This window comes from Labrus bergylta, chromosome 16, assembly GCF_963930695.1.
Source record: "Labrus bergylta chromosome 16, fLabBer1.1, whole genome shotgun sequence".
Classification (NCBI taxonomy): Eukaryota; Metazoa; Chordata; class Actinopteri; order Labriformes; family Labridae; genus Labrus; species Labrus bergylta.
In genome coordinates, this window is record NC_089210.1 from 7,773,044 (window position 1) to 7,788,693 (window position 15,650).

The following is a 15,650-nucleotide window of genomic DNA, read 5'->3' on the forward strand; positions in this document are numbered from 1 at the left end:
TGTGGAGTTTGAAGACCATTTGTTAGAAGACATTTCATTTTATTTCAAGGGTCACATTTTACAGAGGAGGGTAAATCAGTCATGTTAAAAGATTATTAAAGACGGCTACAAATAAATCATGGTTCATATAGAGAGCTTTCTTTTCTATGGGGGGCGCCATTAGCCTAGTGGTTAGTGTGCGCGCCCCATGTACAGAGGCTACAGTCCTCCAAGTGGGCAGCCTGGGTTCATATCTGGCCTGTTGCTCCCTTTCCGAATGTGGTTCCCCACTCCCTCTCTCTCTCTCTCTGATTTCTGACTCTATCCACTGTCCTATCTCAAATAAAGGCATCTCAGCTACGATAAGCTGCATTGTAATCACATCACACGTAATACATATTTTGTTGCAGATGGACCATTTTGAAGTCATTCACATGTTCACATTCAAAAATGACAGATAAATAATAATGATGTATTAAGACCAGCTGAAATCTAAACATGTATTAGTTGAAGTTACAATAATATATTTGTATCTCAGTGATTCCTTCTCACCAAATAAAGAAAGTAGGCAAGTTTTCAGTCATGAAAAAGTCAAACAAGGAAAACAGCAGAATTAACTTGACTCTGGAAACCGAATTAGTTTTCTAGGGTTTGCAAAAATCCAAAACGATATATTTACAGTACGTATGCAAACACAACAACTCATGATTAATAAATGCTCTTAACTGACTCTTTGGCAAAGTAAATGGTTGAGTACAGATGAAGTAAGACCTGATAAAATAGCTTCCCCTCAAGGCCCAGTTACTAACTTTACATCTGATTAACTGATTTTTTTTCCAAGGTCCAGATTGAACTCGAATCAAAGCCTTTAAAAAAAAGAACTCATCATCGATATAAGCGTGGAGACGATCTGTCATTGGTGGATGTGGGCTTCAGCTTCACTGTAGCAAATGGGTTGGTGCCCCTTCAAAATAAAACACACAGGTAAGGAGAAAGTTAATGAATGTTGAAGGACGTCAAAAAGAGAAACCGAGTGGGAAAAAAAAACAATATCTGAAAATTCTCTCCGTCTTTAAGCCTTCCAGTTAAAGTTGTAACTCTAGAGAGATTGTACTTTTCAACTTGTTCAAGCACCATCTAGCAAACTGTTCACCTGAAGTCAAAGCACGAGTCAGAGTGATGGCAATGCTTCCAGAAATGACTGTAACTGAAATGGAAGGAGAGAAATACTGCTCCCCTAGATTGCTGCTCTCCTCTGTTGTTCTCTCTAAAACATTTCACAGCCGGTCTGTCCTTTCACAGGAGAGAAAATGTTACGTTAATCTTACCTCGGGAAGAGTTCTGGCTGGGATCCCTTTGGTTTTGATCTCTGCAGAAAAGGTATGAGACAAAGGAAAGGTGAGGGAAGGTGAATCCAAAGTACAAAACTTATAGACATGCACTTATGGAGCTCCCCAGCATGCCGCAGCCGTTGAACCCTCGCCCTTTCTGCTTTCAGTCAGTCCGCCCACACTGAACTACACGCTTCAGAGGGCGTCACTATGACAGAAACTGCAAAATCATGTTGTAACAGCAAAGTGGACAAGAGAGCAACAACAAACGCAACCTTGGAGAGACATTATTAAAAAACGAGTTGTTCTGTCAGTGACATATCAGCTTCCAAACAAACAACCGCTGTGTTGTGAAAGATAAGTAACATCAAATTTAGAGGTGAGGTTGGTAATACATTAGAGGTGAACCCAAATGTGCCAGTCTCAAAGTTAAACACAGGGATCAGTACACTAGTTCAGCTCTCAGCTAAAGTAATGTTAATAGAGGTGAAGGTTGACCCACAGGCCGCAACCAATTAGCCAAGAGTTCACTGCCATTCTGCAATGAACACTTGTTGTCTTTAATGGAGGAGTCTTTCCACTAAAGCTGATACTATTATCTATCGTGTCAGTTTGCGTGCAGTGGGTAATGGTGGTGGCTGCACATGCTGTCACGACGCATGACTCAGCATTTTATAATTCAAATCACTGCACACACAAAGTAAGCTGTGGCCAAAAGCTGCACCATTCTTTTACTGTTTTCTTGGGGGGGGGGAAATAATCTCAACAGAACGTGAGATGTCAGGCTTTTGGTTTTCTTGATATTTTTCATACCAATTCACAACAACCAAACACATGCAGTCCACCTCTTTTTGTTTTTAAACCATCAGCAACTTGAACTTCCTCCCTGAATCCACCAGAAGGACGGATGTGGCGCCATTGAGAACAGCACCTTGCCACAGTGCTCCTGTTGGAGGGACTGGGGGAAATACCATTGAAGATTAAGCACCAGAGCTTTAATAATGTACAAGTGTTATTGAAATATTGACACATGAGGTGAACGCCATATATCAGCAGCAACTAAAAATCAAATGTTAAGTTACTGGCTTATAATAAACTATTAGTAATGGCTTTTGAATGACTTTAAAGGCAATTTTAAAAGATACTTTTATACTGTCAGGATGTTTGTTATCTGACTTATTACTTTGAAAAGACTATGGGACAAAAATCCATTCAGTACTAATGCTCTTTATTAATGCTTAATTACATTTCGACTGTCAGCTAGTTAATTAGACACTCAGCAACCTCAGAGTATTTATGCATTGATAAAAAACAAACATGTGTGTGTCATGATCCCCCAAAAAGGTAGACACAAACTAATATGATTGTCCAAAACCTGGTAAACCATCTTCTAACAATGGATAATAAACTGATCTAAAATAAACTGATAAGCTCTGTTAAGCATTGCTAAAGCTTTGGTAAACATGCTCTAAAAGGGGAAAAACAAAAAGCTCTTCATAGACTATATTTCAGTGTCCATTTGTGTACTTAAAAAGAGATTGATGATGGTGTGACAGAGAAGAGAGACTTGACTGATAACAACTACACAGATGGATAATCACGACAGTGTGAATGACAGCCGTACCTTGTTTTCTGAGGACGACTCGGCCCTCTTGTCGGCAGTCTGTTTGTATTGTTGTGTGTCAGGCTGTGACGACGTATATGATGCTGGTGGTGGAGGCGGAGGGGGCGGGGCTCCTCCTCTTTGGCTGCTGCTCCCTGGTTGGTCGAGCAGGTTGCTCATGCTGCTGCTACTTCGGAGGGATGAGCTATGGAGAAGTCAAAACTGTGTATGACTCCCTATGTTTGAAATGCTCATTGTGCTTCATACTTCAGTGATATAAGATCCACATACAGAAACATGTGTCTCTTGATGCATGGTAAGTGGATCTGATCTACATTTTAGGATTTCAGGTGTAGCATGTGCCCAAAGTGACTAGGCAAAGTTTTAGTTAACAACCTGCTACTGGTTTTCCTCAAAGCGATGGGTCACCCAAATTTCATAAATAGTTCATGTTATTATTCCAGGCTAAAGATTCATGCTGACCCTCTTTTTGAAATGTTGGGCCCATAAAACTAAAGGGACAGCCTGCGGGGAGCTTCAAAAATCTTTTTCTGTATCAAGAACGAAAGGCAAACATCATGCAAAAGGTTTTGTCTTTAGTTAGGAATCTCTCCATCCATTTTTAATGGCAGCAAATATAAAAAATTCATAATTTTTCCAATGCACTCGGACTTCTAGTTCTTTGGACCGTGAGAGAGGAGACATCTAAACACGAGGCAGAACTTCTATTAAGTCTTTGAGCAAAGACCAGTTCAATATCTACTTTCTCTGAGAGAAAGCAGCAGAGTTTAAAAGGAATCAAAATAATGTCTAAGAGATGTAAACTTGAGGTCCACCTGCCATGTAGTCTTAGCTAGGATTACCTACAATATGGCCGCTAGTGAAGCAGAGTAAACAGTCATAACCTTTACAAGAGAAAAATAATTTCCTTCTGGATAAATAAAGTTCTATCTTTAATTAGAAACATCCTTAGTCAAATGTCAGACTGATAATAATATTCTATAAACTTTGAATGGTACAGTCGTGTAAACACCAAAACAATGTTTTTAAGCTCATTGAAATTGAACTGTGTCGACTATGTAGCTTTAAAAGTGCTCATAAGTTAATTTAGTAACTTTTATGCCAGTTACAGTTGTACTTTCCACTGCTTCCAGTCTTTATGCTAAGCTAAGCTAGCCAGCTCTTGAATGAAGCTGAACACTAACAGTAGACCTTAATTGTATTATATTCTTGGACATCACCATGGTGTCAAGCATAGTGTGATTTGTTACATAAGGCAATTCATTTAAGCATGACATGATGTTATTTTACCTTATTGATGAAATGTTATGTTTTATATTTACCGAGAGCTAATAAAATCCACCGCTTCCACATAGGAGGCTGGAAACCATCCCTGCCTGACAACAGAAGAGCAAAAAGTTAAAAAAATAAAAAACATTCAGTACAAGGGTCAAGATGTTGTAGTCGTTAAGAGTGGTTTGTGGTTGACATTCTTAAAATTCTGTTTTAAAGAATGAATTAATGCATGAAGCTTGATTTTTTAAATACTTTTCTTTCTTTGTATGTAAAAGACTTGAAACCATAAACTATGTGAATACCTTGACCTATAGCATCAGCGTGCAGAGAGATCAGCAACAGAAAAAGGTGGGCCACATTGGGCTTTAAAGCTACAAGGACATTTTTACAAGCGGTGCAGATGGTTGGGCAGAACAGACAGATGCATTCACCTTTACAAAACCACAAACACTCCCAAGGGAACACTACACACCGTGAACTGCTGTCAGCACGTCCGTACAACCAGCCGTTTCTGGGCTGTTGGACCAGCACGGTGATCGTCTCTCCTCTGGTGAAGGGCAGCACGGTGGGGCTGGAGCCACCAGGCTGGTGGTCCACCAACGCCCTCATGGCTATTCCTCCTCCTCCACCGCCAGCGCCGCCACCTCCAAATGACTCTGCTCTGGAGCCATAAACGCTTCCCTGGGGGGACGGGGCTGGAGAGATGAAAACAAAAAGAGGAAATGGCTTGTTGGAGCCCCGACGTTTGCCAATAAACCCTCCGTAATAGCTCAAATCTCTTGTGAAATGATTAATTAAAAATGATAAAAGGCCAGGATTTATTTCTTTATTCGTTACTGCCCTTGTGAATATTTAAAAAAAAAACAATGTCTCAGAGCATAATCAAAATATTTCCTTTCATTAAATTAAACTGAAGAGGTCAACATTGTTTTTCTCTCCTCAAATCATCAGAGGAGTCAGTGTAGTGCCGCGGACAATACTGTGCAGCATGCAATGTTTCATGCAAAAGCAGGACTCCTATTTAGTGTCCTAAAGACAAATTAACTGATATGAAGGTGCAGAGAGAGAGAGAGAGAGAGAGAGAGAGAGAGAGAGAGCAACCTCCAGAATTAGGGGAATAAAGCAAATATGGAACTGCAATTCCTCCAGTGGCCACTTGAGGCCGGCTCCAAAAGTGAGTCTCATTAGAAATTGTATTAAAATTCCAGTCTTTACAGCAGAGTCCAACATATTTACAGTCTGCTATGAACAACTGTTTTGACCTGTTTCACTAACATTTTATAATCATGACAATTTTCCATCAGGGGAATTAGAAAATAACTCATTTATTTTACTTATATGAAGGGTTAACCATTACTAGGAGTGTGGTAGTTTTAGATGTCACCCAAGCTAATTCCATCACTGAACTTAATCTTGGGCCATTTTGTTGTGGTGTTGCATTTTGAGATATTTTTTTTGTGCAAATATCTGAAAGATTATTTGTCCATCTGTGTGTTGATTTTCTGCTAACTGGACTCCAAAAAGGTATTTCTTCAAAGCTTTTGCTGTGAGTGAAATTCTCGTATCATTTCATAAAGTAGCTGGATTTCTGAGCTGTAAATACTTGGCTTGTTTCATTCAGTGTTTGTCATACATTTATTTGTGCTGGTTGAAGGGAGTCAGAATTGTCATTTATCGACCTGTTTTCTCACCAATGGTTTCAATGAACCCCCAAACTCAAACATTGCAATTTGAGATTTTTGTCAATATGTAGCCTGAGGTGAAAGCGTCACAAATATTAAGCATAGAGCTTTTTGCATTAACCTCATATGACAGTTACACCTTATACTTGTTACCTCTTGATGGCATTTTGCCGAGGCTCTGCTCCTGTCTGCTCGGCCGGATGTCCTCCTTCATCCCCATCTGTGAAGAAAACAACATGCAGAACATCACATACAAGTTATCTCGTCCTCTCATACACAGACACACACTGTAGGGAGTACTGATATCATATGTAAATATTAAAAACAGGCTTTTTGTGCAGGGTGTGATGATGCAATGATTTATGCACCAGGACTGCAAAAGCCTAACTCGACACATTTCTCTAAAGTGGCTCACAGGCTTCAATACATTAAAAGAAAAAAAACCTCCTCAAACCAAAGCAAACACATAATCCTCTGATTGTTATCACAGTAGCATGCTTGAATCATCCAATGAGGAGCAGACTGAATCTGACAGCGTTTATCTCAGGGGGTCTTTGTTGCACTCTTGAATCCTAATTGCTGCTTTAATAAAAAATAAAAAAAGAGCAGATGATTTAAGCTTCTGAATTACCTGCGTTGTAATCCCACTTCTGCAGTCAGATTTAAAGACCTGAGCATATACTACAGTTTGGATTAAAGTTAGTGTTTGTTCATCTCTTAAAATGTGTAACCTCTTTCCTTTCATTTAAATAATACATGGTTGAATAAATATTCCCTCATACCAAAGGTGTGATAGGTTCCAACCAGCAGATGGCGCCCTTGTTACAAAAATACAACTGCAATAATTCTCTTAAACCGACTTTCTATTCTGAAATATTTGACAGTTCTTAGAGTAAATACAGTAAGTCCCAGCTCCTTTTTCAGTATGTCTTTAACATAGATTTTTTAAAGTTATTTTTAGGACATTTTTTCCTTTATTTGATATGAAAGCTGAATAGAGAGGAAATGATGGGAGGAGAGAGAGAGGGGATGACATGCAGCGAAGGGCAGAGGTCGGACTCAAGCCCACGGACGCAGCGATGAAGACTATAACCTCTGTACATAGGACGGACAACATAAACCGCTAGGCTATCCCGTGCCCCTACAGCTTATTTTAAAAACATAATCCTAAATATTTCCACTGGTCAAATTCTGTTCCATTTTACAAGATACTTCCCCAAACAGATTTTTGTACACTTTCACCATCTCACACCAACAGCGCATTCTTGAGTCGAGTGAAATATTCTAATGCATAAAGCTCAGACTCTGCTTTAGAGAAATAAAGGTTTCCGTAAACACTTCTCCTGAACTCACAGCGTTGTACTCAGAGGCAGGTCGTCTGGCCTCTGGTCCTCTGGTGGAGTTCACCTCGTCCGTCCAGGCGTCAGCTCTGTGCTGGAGAGAACTTCCAATCTGCCACGCCACACAGAGAAACATGTGTGAAAAACATAGATGTGAAACTTACTTAAAGTTAGCATAAAGAGAGTAAAAGGTTATAATAAACTGCATTTTGGATTCATAACAATGTTACGATTAATAAGGTCTGTTGGGGGTGAAGTTCTTAGATACGTGCATGCTGCTGGCCTGTAATAATACATTTATAATAATAATACATTTATTTATAAAGCGCTTTAAATCAAAGGGCTGTACAAAGCAATACAGTTTAAAAAAACATTACAAAAACTAAACACAATTAAAAACACACTTAGACTCTCAGGAAAAACATACAGAGAAATCATGGCCCATACTCAACAGTAAACAGATGGGTCTTTAATTAAAAACCTCAACAGAACGAGCCTGCCTGATGTTCAGAGGTATCATAAGACATGAATGAAGTACACAGTCTAGACAGTGGAGGGCAGCGTTACACTCTGCAGTGTACAACCTGCCATGTGTTTGCTGCAACAATTTGTTCTTCTTAATAAACGGTGATCTATGGAGGGATAGCAGACTGTTGCTATGCGTAATTGGCCAATCAGAATCAAGTCTTTGACACAGCCATGTCACAATAAAACCATGAGTAAGGTCTTTTAACTGATCTTCTGTTAAGTGTCGAGAGATAACATTTGTTATGAATTGGCTCGATACACATAAGATTGATTACAGGAATTTATGTACAACCTGCAGCCAATCAAACTCAAGTATTCAACCAGACAATGATTTTGAGACATAAACAAAACGTTATTTAACTTATATTTCTTATAGTTTCATAAGATTAAAAAAGGTCAAGTTATGGTCAGGACAAACGTCGATGTCAGAGGCTGTGATTAAGCCTCCCTTTCACATGTATTGTTAGGGTTAGGGTTAGTCCTGACACGATGGTTCAGACTCAGAGGACTTTATTACAACCTCAATGTGAAAAATGTAGCTCTAGCAAAAGTTCAGACAGGAAGACTTTGTCTTGATATTTTGCACACTCGTTTTATTGTTTATTATCATACCATGTCAAATCACTCCTCACTCATAACTTCTCGTAATCATCACCTGGTCACATCTATCCAATAGCACTGCTCCACTCCCTCATTGTTAGCCTATCACATTGCTGCTGTCTCTTAAAAAATGGCTTTCTCTTCCACTAGTTCATTCATGCCATCGTTACGAGCGACCCTCCACCTCCCCATCGCCACCGAGCCTTCGCAGTTTCATCACATCCTTCATCCCATCAGCCTCAGATGACGTCATCAGCCATCGTCCAGTCGACCCCAGCCTTCGCAGTTTGCCTCAGATGACATCATTAACCATCTCCTCATCAACTCTAGTCTTCACAGTTCAATCAACTTCTTCACCGCATCAACCCAGACGACATCATCCGCTAACACCTCCCACCACCAGTGTCTGGACTCTGGGGGGGGGGGATAGATCTTGTTGCTGCTCAGGGCAGACATCTTCAATCACCCTGTCTCCCTGGAGAGTTCAAGTGTCAAAGATTCTCTTACAATCATTCTATGTCACATATGTAAAAATAAACCTTTCATCTTTCAATCATTTACTTGTCTCTCCTGATTGAACTGGGTTTGAGTTCATGAGCAGAAGCTGGTTGGTTATTTGGGTCAGACGAAAGATGTGATAAGAAGTAAGCAGGGAGTCCAGAGTTCACACAGACATCCTGATAGTGTGACAGAAGTCTGCATCCAAACATCAAAAGCTGCTCTTCTGTGATTGAACCTCTCTACAAGGGAGGGATATTTCCCAACAGACCAATGAAATGACACCACAGTCAGTGTGAATTATCTTCCTGGTAACGTCTTTCTTGTGACTCACCTGAGCCATTTGGCAACCGCAGTGAATAAGCCAAAACAAACCATTAAATATTGACTACAAAAACCCGATTCAAGGTACGTTTTCATACCTTATTCATGAGTTGTGCGATGGATTGTATCAGGCCACAGTGTTTCTCAGCCAGGAAGCGGTGTCGTCTCTCCTCCTCCTTCAGAGCCTCGCTGTAGCTCTCTCTGAGGAAGTGCACATGCTCACCATAATCCTGAGGAAGCACACATAAGACACAAACACATTTATACACAGTGCAGGGTCTGGTTCATATATCACAGGGAGGAATGTTGCTCCAGGGTCCAGATATAGAGAAACAACACGAACCGACTTGGCTCCTCTCTTCATCTGTCTCTCCAGAGCTGTGGTCTGGTTGTGGACTTCCATCTCATAGTGTTTCCTGCTGCCCTGCATCACAGACATGCACACAACATCTACGTGAAATCAGTGCAGCTATAATGAAGATTGTGCCATTATCTCTCTAATAAATGGCGCGATCATGATAATGAAGTTTAGAGGCATAGCACTTAGTGAAACTAGCTAATGCTGAATTAAAAATTTCAAGTAAGCGTTTGGATAAAAAAAAAAAAGGTCTTCAAAAGTATGAAAGGAGATCTAATATAATCTTAAAAATACATGTATCTGTTGGATACCACACAGCAGAGCTCGATAAGCTTTGCACACGTACTGATATGTAATCCTTGTCCAGTCTGATGTTCATGTCCATCTCTTGAAGAACCTCCACACTGAACCAGCGGAACTTTAAACACAAAAAAAAGTTCATAATAAACACATGTGAGGGGAAAAAAAGGAGCGATCAAGAATTTGGTGTTGGAAAAAAAGCTGTGATGGACAGATTATTGTATTGTTAGTGTAAACGTACGACTCCCTCCAGCTCCAAGCTGATTTTTCTCTGGTTCTCCGAGATCTGGATCAAGACTTCACCTGAAAGACAACAGCTTCACATGTTACATCTGACCAGTGTCTTATATCAATATAGCGTATATATGCTGTGTTCTCTCTCTCTACTATGATTATAAGTGAAGCTTTTGCTCCATAACTCCATCCCCTCTTGCTACTATGCAGTGCAATGTCTGTGGACAAGGTGCATGGCCAAGGACTTTGAATCATTTAGGAAACTAAATTGGGTAAGAATAATTCAAACTGATGCCTTTTCTTTTTTGAAATTCACAACCTTTAAGCAACCTAGAAGCAATAAAATAAAAATAAAAATGATGGCAGTAATGTTCCTGTCCTGTGTTTGTAGAGTAGTGGAGAGAAAGAGGGCTGGACAAGAAAGCGTAAGTAATGGACACTCATCAAACCTCCAAAAATGTTTTAAAACCGTCATGAAGTGGCGGTTGAGTTGTGCGCTATGTACGGATGTCCTCCAATCGAAATCAGGCGCTTCAGTCTCAGGCATTGCAGCTGTTCGACTCCACCAGAATGTTTATGTAAAACCATTACTGTGCTCCTCTTGCTGTAGGGACCTCATGGTAATCTCTTACTGCTGATGCATCATGTCGTCCAGACTCAGGGTGATTTAAACACACTTTACAGCTAATTGAATGTATCTGGGGTAATTGTTTCTGCGCTCGGTTATTTCGTAACACTTTCATTTAGTGTCGATGATTGTGTAAGCTCGTAGGTTTATGATGAGTCATCATTTACCAAATAGAAGATGGACACTTACATAACTGCATCCACCTGTTGTGTGCCTTCAATTATAAAGCAGACTTGATTAAAGGTCAACACTGCTTACAAAGCAGTCTAAAAATCAGGGTTTACCTCACCATAACATCATATTGTATAAATGTTGATCTTGTAATAAAGCATGCTGGGATTTTTTTACCTACTGAAGAAAGTGAAGTGATCCAGTATGGACAAGAGCTTCAACCCCCGACCACTACACTAAAATGACTCCCCCACAGAGTTGTTCAGAGGTGCATGGCTTGCTGCCTGTCCTTCTCTATTATTCATGATTCCTGCTGGCATCTGATACCGACTCTGCTGCTCATTTTGCTTGAACTCACAGAAAACAAACTTAAACAAACACTGTAGCTGTACTGGAAAACCAAGTTCACAGATACCGTCTCACACTTCCAGTGAGCACTTATTCTGGCACAGAAATGAGAGAAGCGTGATGTCTGGGTGTAAACTTCAGCTCTCTTTGATACGCTGAGAACGCTCAGTTCAATTAAATATCCACAAACAAAGCAATGACAAAAAAGCCTCACATCTTGAATTGTTGTCGCAGAAAATAACCTATTGTTGTTTTTCCAAGAAGGGATCAGGAGATAGCAGAAGTCAGGTGTGGACAAGAGAGTGTTCACACATACCGAGAGAGCGCGAGGACATGCTGTGGAAAGCCGTCTCTCCGATCTTTGAAAGAGCACTGAAGTAGGCCTCGCTTGTAACAGTAAGAGCTGAAAAACACAAACAAAAACACAAGATGAGTCATTCAAAATGTAAAGTGAAAAGGAAACAGAGCGGTGAACTGATGTGAAAATATTTTGAATTCATTTAAAGAAATGTACATGTACAAAACCCATTGCTCTCTACATCATTTATTTATAAAGGTCCACTTGTACAATCCATCAATCCATCAACTGTCTTTCGCTTATCCAGGCCAGGACTTGGAGTTGACCCAGATGTCTCTCCCAGCACATTTTCCAGCTCCTCCTGTGGGATTCCACGGCACTGGCTCTATACCGGCGTCCCTTTCCAGTTGGACGTGATAGCCTCCTGCCTGAACCACCTCTACTGGCTCCTTTAATGTGAAGGAGAGGCACCTCTACTCTGAGCTCCCTTTATAAGGCTGAGCCTAGCAACCCTTTGGAGGAAACTCGTTTTTTGCCGCTTGTATCCAAGTCTCATTCTTTCAGTCACTTCCCAGAGCTCGTGACCACAGGTGAGGGTTGGATAGCAACAACTAGCCTTGTCATTGAAATTCATTTGTTAAACAAAGATATTGACGAAGCAGATGATTTTCTGGCACTTCACCAACTACCAAGGTGCATGAAGAGTGAAAGGCTTAGAAGAGGTCAAAATGGTCCAGCAACTCTTGTAGTACAAAGATCAACTTTATTAACAAATTAGATGATGAAGCCGAAACGTGTCAGTGTGATTTGTTAATAAGGTTGATCTTCGTACTACAAGTGTTGCTGGAGCATTTTGACCTCTTTTAAACAAAGATATTGACACACGTGAATAGGGTTAATGCTAAAACAGAAAGCTGAACTAGTCCTGCTAAAGCTTTACTAACCGCAGTTAGCTAATTAACTAATTGCGTTAGCCACGACCAGCCTTAGCTCAAGCTAAACCTGCTAATCGAAATTAGATTTTTAGCAAGCGAGCAGGCTATTCGTAGCTGAAAGCTAAAAATAAATGTGTTCGCCCGTTTTACGTTAGGAGAGACCGAGGAAATTGTAACGATTTTTGTTAAGATGATATTTCTCCAGAAACCTCTTTGACCAATGGACACCTTTATTTTGGAAAGTAGCTTGCACTTTTCTTCAGTTGGCAAATTTTTATACAAGCAATGTTAGAGTTACAATATTGACTGAGACACTGAAAATCTAAATTTACAGTTTTATCAAGTGCAGGGGACATTATTACAGCATGTAGTAGCAAAACACATCTAATACCTAGCAAAAAAGTACCAAGCACCACGATGATTCACGAATAATGTTCAGTTAATTTAATATCAACAGTCACTATTACACATGTTGAATTTGTTGAAACGTCAGAGACAAGACCTAGATTCGTCTGTTTGAGTGAGCTCCTTTTTTCTGCTGTTAAGACCAAACGATGATGATGATGAGAGGAGCGCGTCTCAACTCAAGCAGAACTTGTCAGATTTTATTCCAACATGAGTAAATAGTCTGTGAAAGCTCAGTCTCTTGAGAAATCACTTTGTGTAAGGTTTGCATTATACAGTCTGTCAGCTAGCAGGCAGAGAGAACTCACTGCAGAGCCATACAGAGTTCAAGGTTCTGTCTTGTTGCTGATTGGTGCAACTTGAGATGTTACACGTTCTCCTTTCTATATTTGCCCTCGATCTCCCCTAATGCTGTCTGCTTTTTAGGGAAATCAGCCTATTAGTCAGATGGGGTCAATCTCTGTTATGCCCTCTTTAATTCAGCTTGATGTTATCTCATGTTTCATTCTGGTTTCGCAAGGTTTCCATTTAAGATACTACAATTATAATACTGCATTTTTATGTTGTATTGTTTTACTTCTCCATCTTGTCCCCTCTTCTCTGTCTGATTGTTGCAACTTCGAGATATTAAAATTCCCCTTTGTAATAATCACTTCAGCTGTTGTCTTCATTTGAAGGTGAGCTGCTAGCCTTTACGTCAAATGGGGTCAAATGACTGCTTAGCCCCCGTTAAATCTTTAGCTAGTGTTGTCTCATGTTTCCTTCTGGCTTCTCAAAGTTTCAGTAGAACAAATGGGAGTCGAATGAAGAGCACACCTTGTTTATCTGACGTTTGGGGTTCTATCTGATGAAAACAAATCAAACACACACTCTCTGAGGCTGGGAGACAAAAGGATTTCCTTCATTGAATCGTATGTAATAATGCTTTAATATTAAAGGGAAGTCTGTACAGCAAGCCAGCTATATGAATTTTTTCTGCTTCCATAAACTCCAAGACAGTCTTCTGTGGTTTATGTCTGCAGGGCTTTTACTGCAGCAGTGTCCCTACAGTATGAATCAGATCTTGATGAAATGTAAAAACAAAAATCTATAAAATGTAACAGAAAATGTAAAACCATCACTGTGCTCGTGGACTTCATTTGCATTCCAGCGTTTTAATCATCCTCTCACATTTAATGAATAGTACAGGGACTGGAGATAATAATGATGAGGCTCATTAGGACATACACTACAGAGAAACTTATTACACCTTCAAAATCAAATTCAAAGTTTGATCCTGGCTCTGACACTATTTCTTCTTTTATAAATTAAAGGAAGAACAGTGAGTGTGGAGCGTAAAAAAATACATTTAAAAGAAGTACAAGCAGGTCTACGTTTATAACCCCAGCGTCTGTTGACAATGTACCCGTAACACCCTCTGTAGGCTTCATTTACAGGCTCATAACCATGGCTAATCACCAGGATATTCCCAAAAGCAGGTGGACTTTGGAATCAGTTCTAGTGAAATAAAACACACATGACAGCTCTGTCCTTCTGTGTACCGCCTTTACAGCTTGTTTCCTTTGTAGAAACGTATAAAGGAAGCATGTGAATTTCACAAACGACTGACTTAAAAGGAAGAGACTCTCACCAGCAGATTGTTTATCCATCTGTTTTTTTTGGTTTTTTTTGGTCCTTACCCTGAAAAGCTTGGACGTAGCTGTTTCCCAGTGACACCAGTCTCTGTAGGCTCGGGTTGAAGTCGTCCATCAAGTTCTGTTTGGGACAACAACAAAAAAACACACAGACACAAACGTATAAGCCACTATTTAAGTCGAGTTTTTGAACTCAGAGAAAAAACTTCTCAGACCCACATTAAAGGAGGATCAATAAAAATCTATCTTTGATTCAATATGTATTCATGAGCGCCAATTCTGCCTCCGAGTACCAGAGCACAGGCAGCCTAAGACTCAAATCGGCGGTAGAAAGCAAAGCCAATACTTTTGGAATACTAAACCAACTTGTCGTGAATTCAAGTCATGTTTTCTTGGCTTATATCACAGTTTAAAAGTTTAACTTGGTTTAAAAAACAGAAATATCTCCATGTCTCTATTTCTTAAACAGTCTCTCAAAAGGAAATCACAACACAGGAACAACAACTCTCCAAGACCTCCACCTTGAGTTGACGTTGAGCCCTAGTACAACTAAACAGGTTTATTTGTTTGTTTGTTTGTTTGTCGTCTAATTCGAGCCACACAAAGTCTCCCATTACTCACCGAGTAAATCCCCAGGGTGAGGCGGTGCAGGTGGCCACTATTCATCTCCGACATGTTTATATCCATATCAGTGTAAAGGTCAGCGAGGCCTTGAGTGTGTGTCGGCGAGTTTTTAAATCATCCAGGAAAATGCAGCAAAGCCTCTGAGAGTTTGAGAAAAGAGAAAGAGAGAGTTTTAATCGTACTGAGCTGGACGTGTAGCTGAGGAGAGGAGGGTGTTGGTAATCGACACCGCTGTGGCCTGAGATAGACTGAAGTAAATAATTAAACATGGCTGAACCATAAAACACACCAACATATGCTGTAAACCCTGACTGTCTGGGCGTGTGTGTTTGAGTGTGTGTTATTTGCTACATGGTGTTTTAATAAAGAAATTATTTTTCATTCCTTCATGTATGAAATGAGTAGATGAATGTTACATACAGAGTGTGTACAGTATAAGAATGTCTCTCTATAGTATATGTGTGTGTGTCTTTGTAAACGGGTCGAGTATACTTTCACTTTTTTTAATTTACCAATATGTTTTTTTTTTTTTTT

At 40.0% G+C, this 15,650-nt stretch overlaps 1 protein-coding gene across 1 annotated transcript; it reads right to left on the minus strand.

Annotated features, from left to right (window-relative positions):
• Positions 1–18: 18 nt before the first annotated feature.
• Positions 19–15,367, minus strand: baiap2l2a (BAR/IMD domain containing adaptor protein 2 like 2a). Its single transcript, XM_020651331.3, has 14 exons — positions 15,114–15,367; positions 14,538–14,613; positions 11,537–11,623; positions 10,081–10,142; positions 9,886–9,957; positions 9,525–9,605; positions 9,280–9,411; positions 7,245–7,343; positions 6,045–6,111; positions 4,682–4,904; positions 4,257–4,310; positions 2,935–3,118; positions 1,308–1,348; positions 19–943 (listed from the first exon to the last, which is right to left on the minus strand). The coding sequence occupies exons 1-14, from the start codon at positions 15,177–15,179 to the stop codon at positions 865–867; spliced, it is 1,323 nt and encodes a 440-aa protein (XP_020506987.1). The 5' UTR covers positions 15,180–15,367; the 3' UTR covers positions 19–864.
• Between the last annotated feature and the right edge of the window lie 283 nt (positions 15,368–15,650).

Coding starts and splice junctions, on each gene's coding strand:
- baiap2l2a (XM_020651331.3), bottom strand. CDS start 15,179: ATGGATATAAACATGTCGGAGATGAATAGTGGCCACCTGCACCGCCTC. Junction 14,614..15,113: donor TCACCCTGGGGATTTACTCG/GTGAGTAATGGG, acceptor TGTCCCAAACAG/AACTTGATGGACGACTTCAA. Junction 4,311..4,681: donor CGTGCTGACAGCAGTTCACG/GTGTGTAGTGTT, acceptor TTCTGTTGTCAG/GCAGGGATGGTTTCCAGCCT.